This window comes from Prionailurus bengalensis, chromosome F2 (assembly GCF_016509475.1).
Source record: "Prionailurus bengalensis isolate Pbe53 chromosome F2, Fcat_Pben_1.1_paternal_pri, whole genome shotgun sequence".
Lineage (NCBI taxonomy): Eukaryota > Metazoa > Chordata > Mammalia > Carnivora > Felidae > Prionailurus > Prionailurus bengalensis.
Window position 1 is genome coordinate 29,068,685 of NC_057353.1, and position 18,932 is coordinate 29,087,616.

An 18,932-nucleotide genomic window follows, 5' to 3' on the forward strand; every position below is an offset into this window, starting at 1 on the left:
GTTTGGATTTAGTTTTCATTGGTTTTTACATTTACTTTTGTAAAAATCAGCATGCCTGTGTAATAACGATTTACTGCTCTTTTCCCTCCTACTTGTCAACTGTTCAGTAAGAAAAGCCCAGAGGCAGTTTCTTTAAAGTATTAAGGGAAGATAGAATTTCTTAGCGTCACTTTATTTTGGCTTAATTAAAAATTTTTTTTTACAATATTTATTTATTTTTGAGAGAGAGACAGAGCTTGAGGGGAGGAGGGGCAGAGAGAACGGGAGATAACAGAATCCAAAGCAGGCTGCAGGCTCTGAGCTTTCAGCACAGAATCCAATGCTGGGCTCAAACTCATGAACTGTGAGATCATAACCTGAGCCAAAATTGGACATTTAATCAACTGAGCCACCCAGGTGCCCCTTGGCTTAATTTTTAATGTACAAGCCCTTGAAAGCAGTTCTCAAAAATTAGAACTACATTGTCTTTCCGCTGCAGGGATTGTTTAATAGTATGTTGGGAACCCTGTAGTGTTTTTTAAATAAAATACATATATACACAATTTAAGGAATAAGCAGGTTTTGGGGGTAGTAATTGGCAAAACTAATCAGAGCCAAACCCATTCATAGTCCCACATATAATTGGAATGATTCAAAGAAAAGCACTCATACTGAACCACAATGCATTCTTTAAAAAATAACATTACTGGCTATTATTTTGGTAAGCCCCCCACCCCAAGCTGAGTTTGCATCAATGGAGTAGGCGTATCATAAATTAATTTTTAGTAGTCTAATAATATGTTTTCAGTTTATCTCTTACATCTTAGAAAAGATTATTACATTATGAGTATCACTTTGGTTTTGGACCTTGTTTAACTGACAAATTGGTTTAATCAGTGATGTGCTATATTTCAGTTGTTAAACTTTTTGCAACTTTTCAAGGCCTCTAGATCCAAACTCACTGAATGGCAGGAAATAGGGTCTTATGAGATTATTATGGTTCGGACATAATAAAACGAGCCAGGGGTTGGCAAATTTTTGCTGTAAAGGACCAAAGAGTAAGTATTTTTGGTTTTGCCAGTTATAAGGTCAGTGTCTGATTTACATGATGAAAGCAGCCATAGACAATAAACACAAGTGAACATGGATATGCTTCACTATAAAGCCTTATTGCCAACCCTTGGTATCGAGTAGTGGATCTTAATTTTGGCTGCATATTAACATCACTTGGGAACTTTACAGACCATGATGCTTGGGTCTTTACAGTAGGGATTGAGTTAATTGGTTCTGTGATGTGTCCTGGTTGTTAGAATTTTTATAAGCTGTGTAGGTGATTACACAGTGAGCAAAGGTTGCAATCCACTGACAAAGAGGAAAGAGCCCAAATGGAGTTATGATTTGAAAATGAGCTTGTATTTAACATTTAACTACAGTTTAACCATGATCAAATTAAACTCTTGCCTTTGGTTTCTTTATCTTTAAACTATGGTACTTATTTCTAGGATTATTAAAATTAAATGACAAAGCACACCTATCCTAGTCATCCTAGGTCCCCTTAAAGTTGAGTCTATTGAGGGGTGCCTGGGTGGCGCAGTCGGTTAAGCATCCGACTTCAGCCAGGTCACGATCTCGCGGTCCGGGAGTTCGAGCCCCGCATCGGGCTCTGGGCTGATGATGGCTCAGAGCCTGGAGCCTGTTTCCGATTCTGTGTCTCCCTCTCTCTCTGCCCCTCCCCCGTTCATGCTCTGTCTCTCTCTGTCCCAAAAATAAATAAACGTTGAAAACAAAAAAAATTTAAAAAAAAAAAGTTGAGACTATAGAGATTATTTGAAGTCAGTTTTCCAGTGCAGTGTACTTTCTACTAAATTCTACGAAGGATGGTCTTATTGGCTTCAGCTTGACCTTTTGTTTGAATATTTAGAAAGAATACTCTTTTAAGCAGCCCATTCCAGTGTATGATGACTGTTAGGAAGTTATTTTATATTGAGCCACAATTTGCTTCTTATAAATTTCCTGATTCTTCCATTTTGAGTAGTATAATCTGAGCTTAACCTAATCTCTCCAAATCTACGTGATAACTCTTGAGATATTATAAATAATTTAAGTATTCCCCTGAAGTCCCTTTTTCTTCCAGGCTAAGTGCTATACCACCCACCTTCTGAATTCCAAACCTTTTTACCATCTTTCTTACAATTAACCCCCCCCCCTTTTTTTACCCAGAAATTGTGGTGTACAGAATTAACTACAACTCTTCAGGCAAATTCTGACCAATATAGAACACGGTGCATCTGTGTTTATCAAGGTTAAGGCCCGTCTCAAGGTCAATCAGCTAGTAAAAATAGAGGCAGGTTTCATGTTAAGGACTATCTCACAATAAAACTTTGCAATTAATGAACTAGTAGACTCAGTCTTTTAAAAAATTGGTCCCTTTTAAAATCTCAAACATTTTTATGAACTGTACCATCATTGGTTATACTTTGACTTCCATTTATTTAGAAATGGTGAAAATGTTTAGTGAAATAGTTTTAAATGAATTTAAAGCTCTATACGTAAATATTGAAAAGTCCTAGTAAATTATATAGTCTACAAGCAATGCTTGACATATTTGGATTTGTGGATCCTTTATAAGAACTATGACTTCCCCCAGATTCTTAAGTCTACAGTTTGTAAACCACAGCTCTAAATATCTTCTTGCCACATAATGTTGAAGCTGGTGTTCAGATGCCTCATTCAGAAAGGTTGTAAGATATTGAGATAAGATGTACCCACAAATATCAGGGATTTTATTTAGGTGGGTTTTTTTTTAATCTTAAACTAGCATGTTTGTTATTTGACTCACTAATGCAGTTTGCTTCAAATTATTTTTAATATAGGAGGATACTTGAAAATAGAACTCAGGAGGGGTGTCTGTGTGGCTTAGTCAGTTAAGCATCTGACTGGAGCTCAGGTCATGATCTATCTCACAGTTCATGAGTCCTCTATCAGCTCTGTGCTGACAGCTCAAAGCCTGGAGCCTGCTTCAGATTGTGTGTCTCCCTCTGTCTCTCTGCCCCTTCCCCACTTGTGTTCTCTCTCTCAAAAATAAACATTTAAAGAAAATTAAAATAATAAAGTAGAACTCAGGAAAGTTAGAAACTTCTGTCATTTTTATTAAGGTTTATGGGATAATTAAAACTATTGGGAAAGACTAAATTCTAGGTAATAGGGAAAAAAGATGTCATTAATGAGTTAGTTCCTCTGCTAATATAAAAATTTCAAATACTTGTCTTGCTGATACACAGCCAGAAAACCAATTTCAGCCAAATGAAGTAGATAAAAATCTAAGATTAGAAATTAAATTGTATGAGTAAAAATAATAACTGAATTATTTAACAGTGTTCACAGAGCAAGTCAAGTGTTAATCCTATTTTTGGTCTTTTGATGCTCTGGGACTATAAGGAACATGGTTTTCTGAATCTAGATTCTTCTGTTATTTCATTCACACTAGCAGGTTGCACCCATTGTAAATGCTGCTTTGCTTGTATACACATTTAATTTATGCATGCATATATACCACATTTTGTACAAACATTTTTTGAAATGACTGACAAATCAGCAAAACAATTTAGCAGTAAAGAAATTAAGTGTGCTAGTCAAGGGTGTTAATATGGTTGCCCTAATTAAGCTTTTAATTGGCTCTAAGATACTAAGCCTCTCTCAAAAGGAGGAAACATGCCAGTTCTGGAGGATGACAAACTTTTCTGGTACTGAATTCTGAAAGGAATTTCTCCATTGGGGTTTCATATAGTTGATACCATGTAGCATAATAACCATTTCCTCTGTAAATGAAGCCGTAGATTATATAACCTGATTTTTATCTTTAATAAAAGCTGATACAATTCTGTATAGATGATTGATTTTTTTAATGTTTTGTTTATTTTTGAGAGAGTGCCAGCAGGGAAGGGGCGGGGAGAGAGAGAGAGAGGGACAGGATCTGTGAGCTCTGCGCTGACAGTAGCAAGCCACCTGAGCCAAAGTCTGACGCTAAACCTACTGAGACACCCAGGTGGCCCTGGATTTTTTTTTAATGTATACAGGATGCAAGGTGATTTTACCTCAGCAAAGAATTTAACAGTTCTTTTAAATAATCTAAACGTTCCTTTCTCTCATCTGAACTTCTCAGGGAAAACAGCTTTACAACATTTGTAAATTTCTATTAATCCTTTACAAATAGAGTTTTAGCTTTAAAATTTCAATTTGCATATTTGCCTTTTGGTTAAAAAGCAAATAATTTTTGAGTATTTAGAAGACAACTTGGAGAACAGAATGTTCAAGCTAAATATCTTTAAGATACTCTAATGGGTCATGTTTGGACTAATGAATTATTCTATTTATATTGAATTCTTCAGAGTTTGCTACTAACCAGTACTTCTGCTTTTCTGTGTTTTGGATGATAACAGGTATATGCATTACCTTCAGTCAGATGTTGCAGAAACTTTAAAAAAATTTTTCTAATGTTTATTTTTGAGAGAGAGAGCACAAGAGGGGGCAGGGCAGAGACAGAGAGGGAGACACTGAATCTGAAACAGGCTTCAGGCTCTGAGCTGTCAGCACAGAGGCCAACATGGGATTTGAACTTACGAATGGTGGGATCATGACCTGAGCTGAAGTTGGATGCTTAACCAGCTGAGCCACCCAGGTGCCCTCAGAATCTTTTTTAATGTTTATTTTTGAGATAGGTTGAGAGCGTACATGCACCTGTGGGTGCGTGTGTGTACATGCAAGCTCGTGCATGCAAGGGAAAGGCAGAGAGAGGGACAGAGGATGTGAAGGAGGCTCTGCATTGACAGCGAAGAGCCTGATATGGGGTTCAGATTCACCAGCCATGAGATCATGACCTGAGATGAAGTCTGACAAACAACTGAGCCACGCAAGTGCCCCAAATGTTGCAGAATCTTAAACTGCTTTCTAAATGATTAACTTTTTACAATTTTGAAAACTGGCCATCACATTTGAGAGTCCTGTTTTGACCATGCCATATAAATTTACTGTATAAACTATTAAATATGTTTAAAAACCATGAAACTTGGCTTTATTTAAGGAGATGTGGGCTTTGGACTAGCTTTTGCCACTTAACTGTAACTGGTTCTGATTGTATCCCACATAATGTCTCTAATGGGAAGAAAGAAACGAAAATTTTGTAATTCTGAAATCTTGAAATCTGTAAAAACTACCCAAAGCTTTTTCTTAATCATTTTGGCAACAAAACTTGATTCTTAGCTGGCAGCAAAACCAGCTATTTATATCTTTTACTCATTTCTTTAAATGTGAATATTCATGTTTCTTTGCAGAAATACTGTTCTGATTATAGGATGCTACCCTTAGACACCACTGGGAGTATTGTAGTTATTACTTTTATAAAATCTGAAAATTGCTGCCTTCTACATCTTACTGTAAGTAAGCATTTCAGATAGATTGATGGATCTAGATTAGTTTTCTTTGTTAGGGGGTCCCAGATGTTCTTTAACTTTGAGGCATCCTTTTGGTTGAATGTGTTATGAAGGATGATCTATAAGTGATAATATCCAGTCACTTTTCTTCAGAAACTGTTACAGTTGGGTGTTAAATGATAGTTTGAAGGCCTGATGATCATTTTAAAAAGTAAATGTCCACCAGTAGTGAATGGATTATAAAATACACTAATCCATAAGAATCTTCCCAATGTTTAATCTTAAAAGGATGATAGTAGATAGCTGTATGGTGGTAGGAATATTCTGCCATCTTTTTTCCCCCTTCTTTTCATCTGCCTAGTGTTCCTTTCCTTTCCTGTCTGCCGTATTTGTCCCAAGAGATGACTGTAGTTAGGATTATTACCAATACGTTAGAAACCCTAAAGAAATAGAATCTGTGTGGCCAGACTAGGTACTGAAGAAGCCTTGTAGATCAGTTACAAAAGCATTTTTGTGAGTTCTGCCTGAGAGTATCAGATTGTCTAAGTGTCAATCCCTGAGAGTTCTATAAAACTGAAACTTTGGTTTCTGACATAGTCTTAATATTTATTCTGGGGTGACCAGAAGGCCTTAAATCTTCATTCAAAGATTTACTCTCCAGAAAAGTTATATTACAACCAAATATTATTTTTCTGAGATACCAGAATAGCTTTCCACATCATAACAGGAAATTTACTAGTAAATTTTTAAAAAATGTTTATTTTGAGAGAGTGAGCAAGCAGGGGAGGGGCAGAGGGAGAATCCCAAGCAGGCTCCAGGCTGTTAGCATAGAGCCTGACTTGGTACTCCCATCTTGTGAGATCATGACCTGACCTGAAATCAAGAGGGCTGCTTAACTGAGCCACTCAGGTGCCCCTGATAATAAAATTTCTATTTAAGTCCCCAAAAAAGTAAGTATCATGTCAGATGACGTTGATGTCAAGATTGAGGATTACCTTACCTGGAACTTGTTCATAATAGGGTCGCTGTAGGGTAGAAACGTACCCAGGGCGTTGGAACAAATGTTTAAAATAAGTAGGATGAGCAGATGCAATGGGAGGTTCCTAACTGCTCAGAAGAGTTGGAGAAGGCTTCATGGAGAAGGCAATAGTAAGAACAGGGTCTTGTGTAAGACTTTGCCAGAGGAGGGGGAGGGCGTTCAGTGACTACAACATGGCAAGAAATCAGGGTAAATAGGTAAAAGAATAGAAGGAGTGTAGTGGGAAGATCAGGTTGGGTAGGTAGGTTAGTTAGAGCAGATTGTAATTCTCTTTGTTTTACATGGTAAGTTTGTCGATTTGGTTTCAAAAATAGACTGAGGTAGTGAGAGGTTTTTAACTAGAGATTAGGTGTGTTTATATTAGCCTTTAGGAAAAAAAACATTTGGAGTGTGTTGTTCATGGATTGGAGTGGAGCGATCTGGGTAGACCTTTTAAGGACTAGTGAGGGCAGAAATAACAGCCCTAGTTGAGTAGTGCAAAGAAAAAACAGTAGAACTTAATCTAAGTAAAGATGGGGCAGTCACTTGAGTCAGTGGGGGAAAGGAAACTACTATATGTTGAGTCTCTATCCTACTACAGGAACTGTCAAGGGCATTTTATATGATACATTTATAACTTACTACTCTCCACTGAAAAGCAGAAAAAAACCTGATCACAATCAAGAGAAAAAAATTGTACCTGTTTATGAAAAAACAGTTCTGAAACTGTCTTCAGAGAAGAGAAACTTGATGTTGATATATTTATATGAAAGTGGAATATATCTTACTGGGTCTCTTAAGGGTTTTTTGTACAGTTGAGTTAGTGACTTCCAAAACCTTGATTTCTGGGGCACCTGGGTGACTCAGTTGGTTAGGCTTCCGACTTCGGCTCAGGTCATGATCTCACGGTTCATGAATTCAAGCCCTGCATTGGGCTCTGTGCTCACAGCTTGGAGCCTGGAGCCTGGTTCAGAATCTGTCTCCCTCTCTCTACCCGTCTCCGCCTCATACTTTCTGTCTCTGTCTCTCTCTCAAAAATAAATATTAAAAAAAATAATAAATCTTGATTTCTGATGTTCTCTATCATTTCATTGATTTCAAGAATATCTGTCTTTTAAGACAGTCTGAGTAAGTTTGTACCTGCTTCATGTTTGGAATTTTGAGACCCAGAAGAAAATTGTTGGGGAAACCTTCCAACTTGGTTTTGTTTATTTAGCATTTACAGGCAAGTGCCATACCACTCCCTTTACCAGATGATTTGGAAGCATTGCCTGCCGTGGTCCAAGAGAAACCTATAACGATAGGCCCCAAGATTAATCACACTTAATGACACCAGATTGATATTACACTTCACAGTTTACTCAGTATTTTCATTTACTGGTGTCACTTTTATTCATTAAAAAAAATTTTTAATGTTTATTTTGAGAGAGACAGAGTGTGAGTGGGGGAAGGGCAGAGAAAGAGGGAGACAGAATCTGAAGCAGACTCTAGGCTCTGAGCTGTCAGCACAGAGCCCGATGTGGGGCTCAAACTCGAACTGTGAGGTCACGATCTGAGGCGAAGTTGGATGCTTATAAACAACTGAGCCACCCAGGCGCCCCCTGGTGTCACTTTTCACAGCAACTTTGTGAAGTGGGCAAACATTGCCACTCTTTTTTATGTGAGAAAAATGAAGTTGTGATTGTTATAAATTAAAGAGGGAGTAGAGACCAAGATTTTACTTTATTTTACTTTTATTTTTTTAAATATTTATTTTGAGAGAATACTTGCAGGAGTGTGGGGGGAGAGGGGCAGAGAGAGGGAGAGAGTGAATTCCAAGCAGGCTCCTCACTGCCAGTGCAGAGCCCCCATGCACAGGGCTCAGTCTTAATCTCACAACTGCAAGATCATGACCTGAGCTGAAATTGAGTTGGATACTTAAACGGAACTAACTGAACCACCCAGGCACCACACCATTCTTTTTTTTTTATCTCATTCCCTTTTCTTGTTAATCTGATTTTCTGTTAATCTGATTTTTTAAAAATCCATGAATAAAATGTCATCTTTTTAAACATGCAAAAACATGGTTAGTCAGTTACTTAAAAATAAACCTGAAGAGAAAATTGCCTTCAAAGACAAAAATGTAATACTTACAAAGAACCACAATAGCTGATACCTAGGTACATTTAAGATTTTGGAAATGGTTTTATTAAATAAAGTTACTAAAGCAAATGTTGATTTAGCATGGAGTGTGAAGTTTATTTTTGTTCATTTAGCAAAAAGTATAAAGTATCACTAGGAAACTAAGTTAAAGATGGGTGTACTTCTTCACTCATTTCTAGCATTGCAGATTGTATTTTTTTTTTTTTTTTTTTTTTTTGCCTCGTGTGCAGCAAGTCCATAGGTTTGGAACTTATATATTCTCAGGAGGCAATGTAATATAGGCAATAAATGTAGCACTCTGCCACTAGCTTATCTTAGGTTCCTCATACAGCTGATAATATTTTTACTATTCTTCCATAAATTTGTAGTAAAATTTAAGTGAGATACATAAAGGGACTTACAGACTTGAATGCATAAAATCTGGTGTTTGGTTTGTGGGGGGGAAGAGGTCTGTAGTTACCTGTTCACTGAAGAAAAAGCAGCTTATAGCCATTTGAATTCAATCATTTAAATTCATTCAGTCGTTTGAATGATAATACATAGTGTACCTATACCTGCTGTAATTCAGAAAGATGGCTATCTTGTGAAACTGTTTTAATAGTTCTTTAAAAAAAGGTCTTTTGTTTACAGAGATATCTTAGCCCTTTTTGCCAAGTTTAAACGAAAAAGATTTCAGTAGGAAGGTGGCGAATGTCCTAAAACCAAATATAGTAGAGTTTATTCTTTAATCCTATAGTTTTGGAGAAAAATGATGACCCAGAGTTACTGCTTTTGCTTGCTAGTGAAACAAAATTCATTTCTGTTTGAAGTGAATGGTTAGCTGCCTCCTATCCCATTCACATCAACTGATTAAAAATGATTTGCTAGGCAGTTTGGCTGGTTTTGAATAAGGTACCAGCATGATGTATTGATTCCTGAGTTAAACATGCTTATTGTCAACCTGGGAGAGCTCACCTATTCTAAGAATTTGTGTGTGTTTGTTTGCTTGTTTGTTTTCTTTTTAATGTTTATTTTTGAAAGAGAAACAGTGTGATAGGGGAGGGGCAGAGAGGGAGAGAGACAATCTCCTGAGCCATCCAGGCACCCAGGAGAATTTGTTTTTGATATCAAGAACTAAGTATTACCTTTTGAAAGAGATTTGATATTTGTAGCATGGTTATGATTTTGTTTTTGAGAAGAAATATTGTCCACAGAAAGAATATATTTGCCATCTGTTAAGCTTTCAGGTTGAGGTGTTCTGAGCTTAGGGTAAAGATCACAAATTCTAATACTTAAGAGGTAGAGTAGGAGACAGGAAATGTCTATTTTAAGAACTAGCTGAGGAAGCCTTCAACAAATCACTATAGAATGTTACATAAATAGAAACGCCCTGCCTGTATTTACAAACCCACTTTGTAGTGCCCTCTGAACAGGCTGTATTCTTCAGAATAGTGACTTTAAAAAAAAAAAAAAGATATTGGGGAAACCTAGTACAGTTGTTTGAATAACAATTTAAATTTACTATTGAAATACATTCAGGTTTTCATAGGAAAACAAAGGCACTAGATTTCAGTTAATTATTTTCAGTTACTGGTTATGTTTTAATGTTACTGTACACCAGAAAACTGAGAAATTGTCATTTAAATGCCATTAATTAAACTAGTAATAGAGGTTGCAGAAGGCAGAATATTCAAACCAACATTTAACAACACTTGTTGAAAAGCATTTTGTCACTCATTATGACAATGCTGGGAAAATAAAACCTAACCAATATCCCGTCTCTCAAGGAACAGGTAAAGGAGTCTGTATCTATTTCCTTTTCCTGCTCTGCATATGAAGTACTTGTTCATTCTCCTGACAGCCAACATTTACTGTAGGCAATAACCTCCTATTTTACTATTCCACCTTATGGAGAATATAAAAGCCAATAGATGAATGCCCTTAAGTACTTGTCTTCAAATTTATCTCTATATGTTGATTATCCTTTCTCTCTCTCTTAAGTACCCAAACATTTGCTTCTGGATTCCAGACTCCTCTTTGCAGTATTTCCTCAATATTTTTAACTTTTCTCTTTCTTAGTGACCTCTTCATTTCAGCATTCAAAGATGTTTATTACTTTCATCTTTAAAAAAATAAACTCTTGGGGCGCCTGGGTGGCGCAGTCGGTTAAGCGTCCGACTTCAGCCAGGTCACGATCTCGCAGTCCGTGAGTTCGAGCCCCGCGTCAGGCTCTGGGCTGATGGCTCAGAGCCTGGAGCCTGTTTCTGATTCTGTGTCTCCCTCTCTCTCTGCCCCTCCCCCGTTCATGCTCTGTCTCTCTGTCCCAAAAATAAATAAACGTTGAAAAAAAAATTTTTTTTAAAAATAAAATAAAATAAAAAAATAAACTCTTACTCTATTTCTCACTATTCCCTTTTGCAACCAAATCTCTCAGATTGTATTATATATCATAATTCTTCATTTTCCATCCACAGCACAGGCCACTCTTGCTCTTTCTCCTTGCCCCACTGATAACACCAGTGTTACTCTAAGATCACTAGTGATGTCCTAGGTGCTCAGTATTTATTGAATGAAAGTAATGCACATTTCAGTCCTTAATCTTGAAGTTTTGGCAGCATTTCAGCATTGTCATGGTGGAGTATTTCTTGAAATACTCTTTTTCCACAGGTGCCTGGGTAGCTTAGTCAGTTAAACGTCCGACTTGGGCTCAGGTGCCCCGTGTCAGGCTCTTTGCTAACAGCTCAGAATGGAGCCTGCTGCTTCACAACTGTCACACAGCTGGGAAGTGGCACAGATGAGATTTGGTCCCAGGCAGTATCTAGAGTTTACCTATTTAACCCCTATTCCTACTCCAAACCTATTATTAAATTACCTCTTTCTTAGGTATGTCAAACTCAGTATCTTCATAACTATGTAAGCCTCCAAAACTGGTCCTCTACCCACCAGAGTTTCCTAACTGCCTTTAGTATAGGCTGGAAATTTCCCTCATTACCTTCAAACCCTGCCTTTTCCATATTCAGTCTGTCACCAAGCACTATTGGTTCTTCCTCCACAAAGTTTCCTTACTTATCTACTTTCCCCCATTTGTTGCTCTCGTCAGTCAAGGCCACTATCAGTTCTAACCTGAATTTCTAAAATAGTTTCCTAGCTAGTCACCTTTTTGCCCTCGTTTAATTAATTCATATAATACCAGGATTTTTTTTTTAAGGTAAATGAAATTAACACCTTGTTTAAAATCCTTCTATTGCTTTTAGACTATAGGCCAGAATCCTGACCATGACCTGCAGGGCTCTATATGACCTGTCTGCACCTGCTTGAGAGGATCAATATATACTTTTCTCTCCTTCATTATGCAAATACATAATCCTACTGGCTTCTTAGACCAGACCATAAATGCCAGATCCATTCAGTGATTTGAGGTTTTATAACTATGCACTAGAACCATTACTGGGTGGAATTCCATTATGTAAGTGTACCACAGTTTCATTTGCCCACCATGGAGTTTTTTGGTTTTTTATTTTTGAATCAAGTATCTGCTTATGTAAAGAGGAAGGATTTCTCTTTTTGTTATTAAAAATTTTTTTTATCTTGAGTGTTGGGAAGCTAGATCAATAAGTACGGGGTGGTATTATCAAAAATGAATCTTGGGGGACACCTGGGTGGCTCAGTCGGTTAAGCGTCCGACTTCAACTCAGGTCACAATCTCGCGGTCCGTGAGTTCGAGCCCCGCGTCGGGCTCTGGGCTGATGGCTCAGAGCCTGGAGCCTGCTTCAGATTCTGTTTCCCTCTCTCTCTGCCCCTCCCCCGTTCATGCTCTGTCTCTCCCTGTCTCAAAAATAAATAACTGTTAAAAAAAATGAATCTCGGAAGTAGAGGACAGATTGTCCATAAAAAGTGGCATTTAAAAAATAAAAAAAAATTTTTTTCAATGTTTATTCTTGAGAGAGACAGCATGAGTGGGGGAGGGGCAGAGAGAGAAGGAGACACAGAATGTGAAGCAGGCTCCAGACGCTGAGCTGTCAGCACGGAGCCTGATGCTGGGCTCGAACTCACGGACCGCAAGATCATGACCTGAATGACCTGAGCCAAAGTTGAAAGCATAACCGACAAAGCCACACAGATGTCCCCAGTTTTTTTAAAGTTTATTGAGAGAGATAGAGGCAGCATGAGCAGGAGAGGGGCAGAAATGAAAAGAGAGAGAATCCCAAGCAGGTTCTACCTTACACAGGGCTCAAATCCACAAAACTGAGATCATGACCTGAGCTGAAACCGATAGTCAGATGCTCAGCTGACTGAGCCATCCAGGAGTGCCAAAAGTGGCATTTTTAATGTTTATTTTTGGGGCTCCTGGGTGGCTCATTGAGCTGAGCATCTGACTTTGGCTCAGGTCATGATTTTGCAATTTGTGAGTTTGAGCCCCACATCTGCTCTGCACTGACAGCTCAAAGCCTGGAGCCTGCTTTGGATATTGTCTCCCTTTCTCTCTGCCCCTCCCCTGCTTGCATTCTGTCCCTCTCTCAAAAATAATAAACATTAAAAGGTTTTTTTGAAGTTTATTTTTGAGAGAGAGCGTGCCTGTGCACACGAGTGGGGGAGGGGCAGAGAGAGAGAGGGAGACAGGATCTGAAGCAAGCTCTGCACTGTGTATGACCTGAGCTGAAGTCGGACACTTAACCAACTGAACCAACCAGGTGCCCAATAAAAGTACCAAGAGGATGCCTTGATTTCAACTTCAGGTCATGATCTCATGGTTCGTTAGTTCCAGCCCTGGGTGAGGCTCTTTGCTGAGGATGTGTAGCCTGCTTAGGATGCTGTCTCCCTCAAAATAATATTAAAAAAAGATAATGAATAGAACTATGAGCATTATATTTTGAAGCAAGGAGACCCAAGAAACTGTTTCAGTAATTCACTAATCCAAGAGAATGATGATGCCTGAATTAAGGCAGTGGTAGAGAAACAGAAGGGATGGAACAGATTTAAAAGAAATTAACAGATTGGAACCAAAAGTATTGGTATCATTAGTATGTCATTTACGCTGCCTTTCCACATCCTTTCCATACATCAAGGTTAATTCTAAGGAATTACCTCTTCTCTGAAGCCTTGCTTTACTATTCTAGCTTTAATTGGTCTTTTTCATTTCTGAATCAATACAGAAACCATGTTTTACACACCTAGTACTTGGTACTAGCAGCAGTAGCAGCTGTCATTGGATGCCAGACACCAAAACTCTAACACTTGACTTGCATTACCTATATATATCAAATCTGTGATCTAGTTGGAAGCATATGAGGAAACTGAGGTACTTGCTCACATAGCCAGTAGCCTAATTCACCCTGTCTCTAAAGCTTATTCACGTTCAGTACAGTGTACTCACTGTTGAGTGTGCACTTGTTCTTGTGGTTGAAAACCATGTCTTAACGATTTTGTACCTTAATAGCATTAAGCATATAGCAGGTATTTAATACTTACAGATATTTTTCTATCTAGTGTTGCATAAGAAACAATACCAAGAAGGGAGTGGTGTTTTGATGATGGCTATGGTATGGTTGTAAATAACCGATTAAAATATCTCCTTTTCAGACCTGGATGGTGCTCTACTCTCAGGGCCAGATTGTGATAGGAATGTGAATACAAATTTATTGGCTGAAGCCAGCTCCAATCAGGATGGAGGTGATGCTGGTAGGTGGAGTAGGATTTTATTAGTAAGAGTATGTTTAAGAGGATTTAAAGATTTGGCATTGTTTGTGTATATGTTTAAGGACCTACTGCAGTTTCTTTACTGTCTGTCTAATCAGTTTATTTGTTTTTAAGTAGGCTCCACACCCAGCCAGGCGCCCCTCAGTTTCTTCCCTTAAAGGAGAGTAGCTATGTTTCTGATAATGCTTTGGAAGCCTGGTGAACACAAATAGATGGGTGTTTCTTATTCTTTGTGGGAGGCATTTATTTAGAGATTTTAGAATTCTTAAATATCAGAATAATTAAGTTAATAGAGATGGTGGTTTCCTGCTAGTATATACATGGAATGAGAATGGTAATTATCCAAATGGCTAGTTAATGTATTTTAATTAGCTTTGATATAAAATAATAGTATGATTAGTGATGGCAATACAAAATGTTAATTCTGAATAGTAATATTTCTATCATTTGAACTTTGGGAGAAGTAAAGGCAAAGAATCCATGAATATTCCAGAGAATAACGTGAGTCTAAGTAAATTAGGAGAGGGAAAAGCTTTCTTAACAGAATGCCAAGCTAATAAATACAGAATGATAGAATTGAAAAATAACCCACAGGAAACAATTCAAGATCATCCATAGATGTTAAGCCACTGTTGATGGGCTTATCCATAATGACTGGGCAAAAGACTGTTGTAATAGCATATTCACATGGTCTCCGTGTTATCCCATAGATTATTTCAGTTACAAAAAAAAGATTTCTTTACAATAAAAAAACAGAAATAACCTGCCTCTTGCCATAATGCAGTAGCAGGTGCACAACATCACCTATGCCAAAATGTTTAACTCAAATCTGATCATGAGGGAGATATCAGACAAGCCTACAGAAATCTAGCTACTCTGGGTTTTTTAAATGTTAATGCCATGAAAGACCAGCAGAAGAACCACTAGACTCCAGGAGACCAACCAAAAGGCATTATCAGTCTTGATAACATCAGGGTTCTAACATGAGTAAAGGGGCATTTGGGGAACAGTTGGAAATTTGAATATGTAGTATGGGTTAAATGGTAGTTGGGCAATTTTAAATTTCTTGGATGTGATAAAGGTACTGTGGTCATGTTTGAAAAAGCTCTAGAAGATACATGCTATATTGAGGGGTGAAGTGAATTTCTACACATAAACATTTTCAATGGGGGATGGTCCATATAATCTTTTCAAAAAAAGTAAACCCTTGATTTAAAGCCGTTTCTCTTAGGGGTCATTTTGATCCATGTGCTTTTTATGACTGAGATCAGCCTTTGTCTTAGGATTTGAGTTCAGAAAAACGCTGCTTTCTTCTTAGTTTGCCATTATGGAAAAATGTACCCTGAAGGATATTATTAAACAGTGAGCACAGTTTTGAAGTAGATCTTTAATTACCTTAATGATCTTCCAGTGTATTGAATTATAAAGGCAATACCTTTGTCAAACTGCTCATATACTTCCTATAAATAGTAATTTCTACTGTTATAAGAATTGGGACAGGTGAAAGAAGTTCGGGTTGAGGTTTTCTTAATTTGAATTTTGTATTCTAGATATGGTGTCTCTTGTCTGTTATCCTGGATGTTTATCAGATCTTTAGATTACCTAGAGAAATACAGAATTTCGAGTATTAAAAAGTTTTAATTTTTTAAAGTTAAGTATTTTGAGGAAGTAAAAAATAGTACGTGTGTGTTAGCATTCACTAGATACATTTATTCAATAAATAGTTGAAGGGTATATGCTTTGGACATTAGCAATAGAAAGGTGAGTAAAACAGGCAAGTTCTTGCTCTCAGCTTTTTTGTACTGATTTCATCAAGAACTACAAGTCAAAGCTCAGGCTTTATGTAGAAGTGTAAAACTGAAAATTGATAGATTTGTGTTCCCAGGCTACCACCCCCATCCCAGTCTCCACCCCCCCCCCCCACACACACACATGTACACGCATGATGTCTCACTTTAGGATTCTGAAAACTTACCCTTGAACAGAAGTACATTATAGTTTAATTACCTAATTGTCAATTCAGAAGTCTTTCCTGACATTAAAAAGGTATAAAGGTATTCCAAGTATAAAACAATTTACATTAATAGAAATGAATTTTTTTTTAAGTTTATTTATTTTGAGAGAGAGGGGCAGAGAATCCCAAGCAGGCTTGTGCTGTCATTACTGAGCCTGATAATGGGGCTCAAACCCAAGAAAGGAGAGATTGTGACCTGAGCTGAAATCAAGAGTTGGATGGCTCAACCAACTCAGCCTCCCCTGTGCCCTGATAATAGTGAAATTTTAAACACCTTAGAGACCTTTTGCATTGTTGGTTAGTGATACTTCCACTGAAGAAGAAATATTAAGTTATTTTAATTTTTTTAAATGTTTATTTTTGAGAGAGAGAGAAGGAGAGCATGCATGGGGGACAGGCAGAGAGAGAGAGGGAGACCACAGAATCCAAAGCAGGTTCCAGGCTCTGAGCTGTCAGCACAGGGCCTGATGCAGGCCTCAAACTCCTGAACCATGAGATCATGACCTGAGCTGAGGTCGGATGCTTAACCTACTGAGCCACCCGGGCACCCCAAGTTATTTTAATTTTTAAGAGAAGTAGTATATCTGGCAGGTAGATACAGGAAAATAAATTTTTACAAAGTCCTTTTTAACAAGCATTGTTTTGTATAAAGTCCATGGTTTTTGTGGGAGGAAAATTGATTACTGCACAAGTGAGTGAGTATATAGCCTGGAAAGGAGTGTTCAGGCAGAGGAAAGAAGAGTTTAAGTGCAAAGGTCTTGCAGAGGGACCCATTTTCCCATGGAGGAACAGTACAAAGGCCAGCATGGCTGAAACAGATTGACCAGGGGGAGTCATTAGAAGCAAGGGCTAGAGTAGGTAAGGCTATGTAAGATTTTGGAAGTCTTTGGTTTTTACTATGAATGAGATATGGATAGTCCTTGCAGGCTTTTGAGCAGAGCGGTGCCAGGCTCTGAATTAAAGTTCTGAAAGAATCTCTAATTGCTGTGTTGAGAGCAGACTGTAAGAGGGCAACATTGTGAGCCTGGATACAAACTCTGATGGCTACTGAAAATAATCCAGAGGCAAGAGTTGATGATTGATTGGATCACTGTGGCAATAGCTATGGAGAATTCTGGATATGTTTGCATTGCCACAGGATTCCTGGATTTAGGGAGATACATACAATATTCAAGAAGGAATCTTGTCCAGGGGTGACTGGCTGGCTCAGTCGGTGGAGCATGCAACTCTTGATCTCAGGGTTGTAAGTTCATTCAAGCAACCACATTGGGTTTAGAGATTACTTAAAAAATAAAATCTTAAGAAGTAAAAAGGAATCCTATCCAAAGGAGGTAATTTTTCTCTTAGCTAGTCTAAAGGTCCTCTGGCACAAATTCCTTAAGGGATATTGACTATTCTAATTCTACTTTCTGGATTTAAGGATGGAGTTAGAGAGGTTTTGATGAACTCCCCAAGAGGGCAATCAGTTACCTTGCCCAGTGTGTCTGAAACAACAAACGGGTGTAATAATGCGAGAACCTTGAATTTGTAATTTCCTTGTATTTATTCTTCATTCTTCATCTGTTTTTCTATACTGATTAGTCTTAAAAACAAGATTGTGATTATTTGGGGCACAATAAGGACACTATTCCATTCCACAGCTGGGCTTCAGGGCGATAGTCTCAAATGATATAATAATTAGGAGTAACAATTAAGAGTGCTGTTTTGAATGTTTGAAATACAGTATAAAAGAGCACTTTTCTTGTGGCCTCCATGCAGTATTAAATAGTATTTAGATTTATTTCCCTAAATTTTTCTCTACCTGTGGTTGAATTGTGTTTTAAATTTTAGTTTTTCTATTTCAGACGCCTGCCAATCAGGATTTTATGATTAGGATAATAAATTATGGAAAAAAGTGCAATAAAGTATGCAGACATGTCAGTTTTAGACTAAAATGTAGACATTTTTATTTAGCTATTTATATTAAGCTTCTCTATCATAGTGCTCATAAAATATAAATAAATATTTTTTTCTTTTAATTCTAATAAGAGGTGTTTATTACCACCATTATATCAGAATGACTTTTCAATTGTATTAGGTACTTCACATGATTTCAAGTATGGCCTGATGCCTGGCCCTTCAAGTGATTTCAAGTATGGATTGCTACCAGGTACTTCAAATGATTTCAAGTATGGATTGATACCAGGTGCTTCAAATGATTTCAAGTATGGATTATTGCCTGAATCTTGGCCAAAACAAGAAACTTGGGAAAATGGCAAGTATTAGTCATCTAAACATCTACAGATTTTTAAAATTATTTTTAACAATTAAAAGCTTCCATATTCTGGGTTTTAAAAAAATTGAATAGTATGGTAGCCCTATAATAATCCCTGTTCTCAGGGATAGAGACAAGGTTTTGATAGCAAATTTTCTGTTTAATATATAATTGCTTTTTGTGTGTGTGTGTTTTTGTTTCGTTTTGTTTTGTTTTTATTCTCAAAGGTGAATCATCTCTAATCATGAACAAGTTAAAATGCCCTCATTGTAGCTATGTAGCCAAATACAGACGAACACTAAAAAGGCATTTGCTCATTCATACGGGAGTCAGATCATTTAGCTGTGACATTTGTGGAAAACTGTTTACTCGCAGAGAACATGTGAAAAGACATTCCCTGGTAAGTAACTTTAAATATAA

The 18,932-nt window shown here is 37.5% G+C and overlaps 1 protein-coding gene across 3 annotated transcripts in view; it reads left to right on the plus strand.

Annotated features, from left to right (window-relative positions):
* Positions 1-18,932, plus strand: part of ZBTB10 (zinc finger and BTB domain containing 10) — a 36,814-nt gene that overhangs the window by 12,730 nt on the left and 5,152 nt on the right. For 2 of the 3 annotated variants that reach the window (XM_043601259.1, XM_043601257.1), the window contains exons 3-5: positions 14,128-14,226; positions 18,336-18,512; positions 18,740-18,912. In XM_043601259.1, the coding sequence (XP_043457194.1) occupies positions 14,128-14,226; positions 18,336-18,512; positions 18,740-18,912 (449 nt within the window). The remainder of the gene's footprint in view (positions 1-14,127; positions 14,227-18,335; positions 18,513-18,739; positions 18,913-18,932) is intronic. The other variant, XM_043601258.1, reaches the window with a different exon arrangement.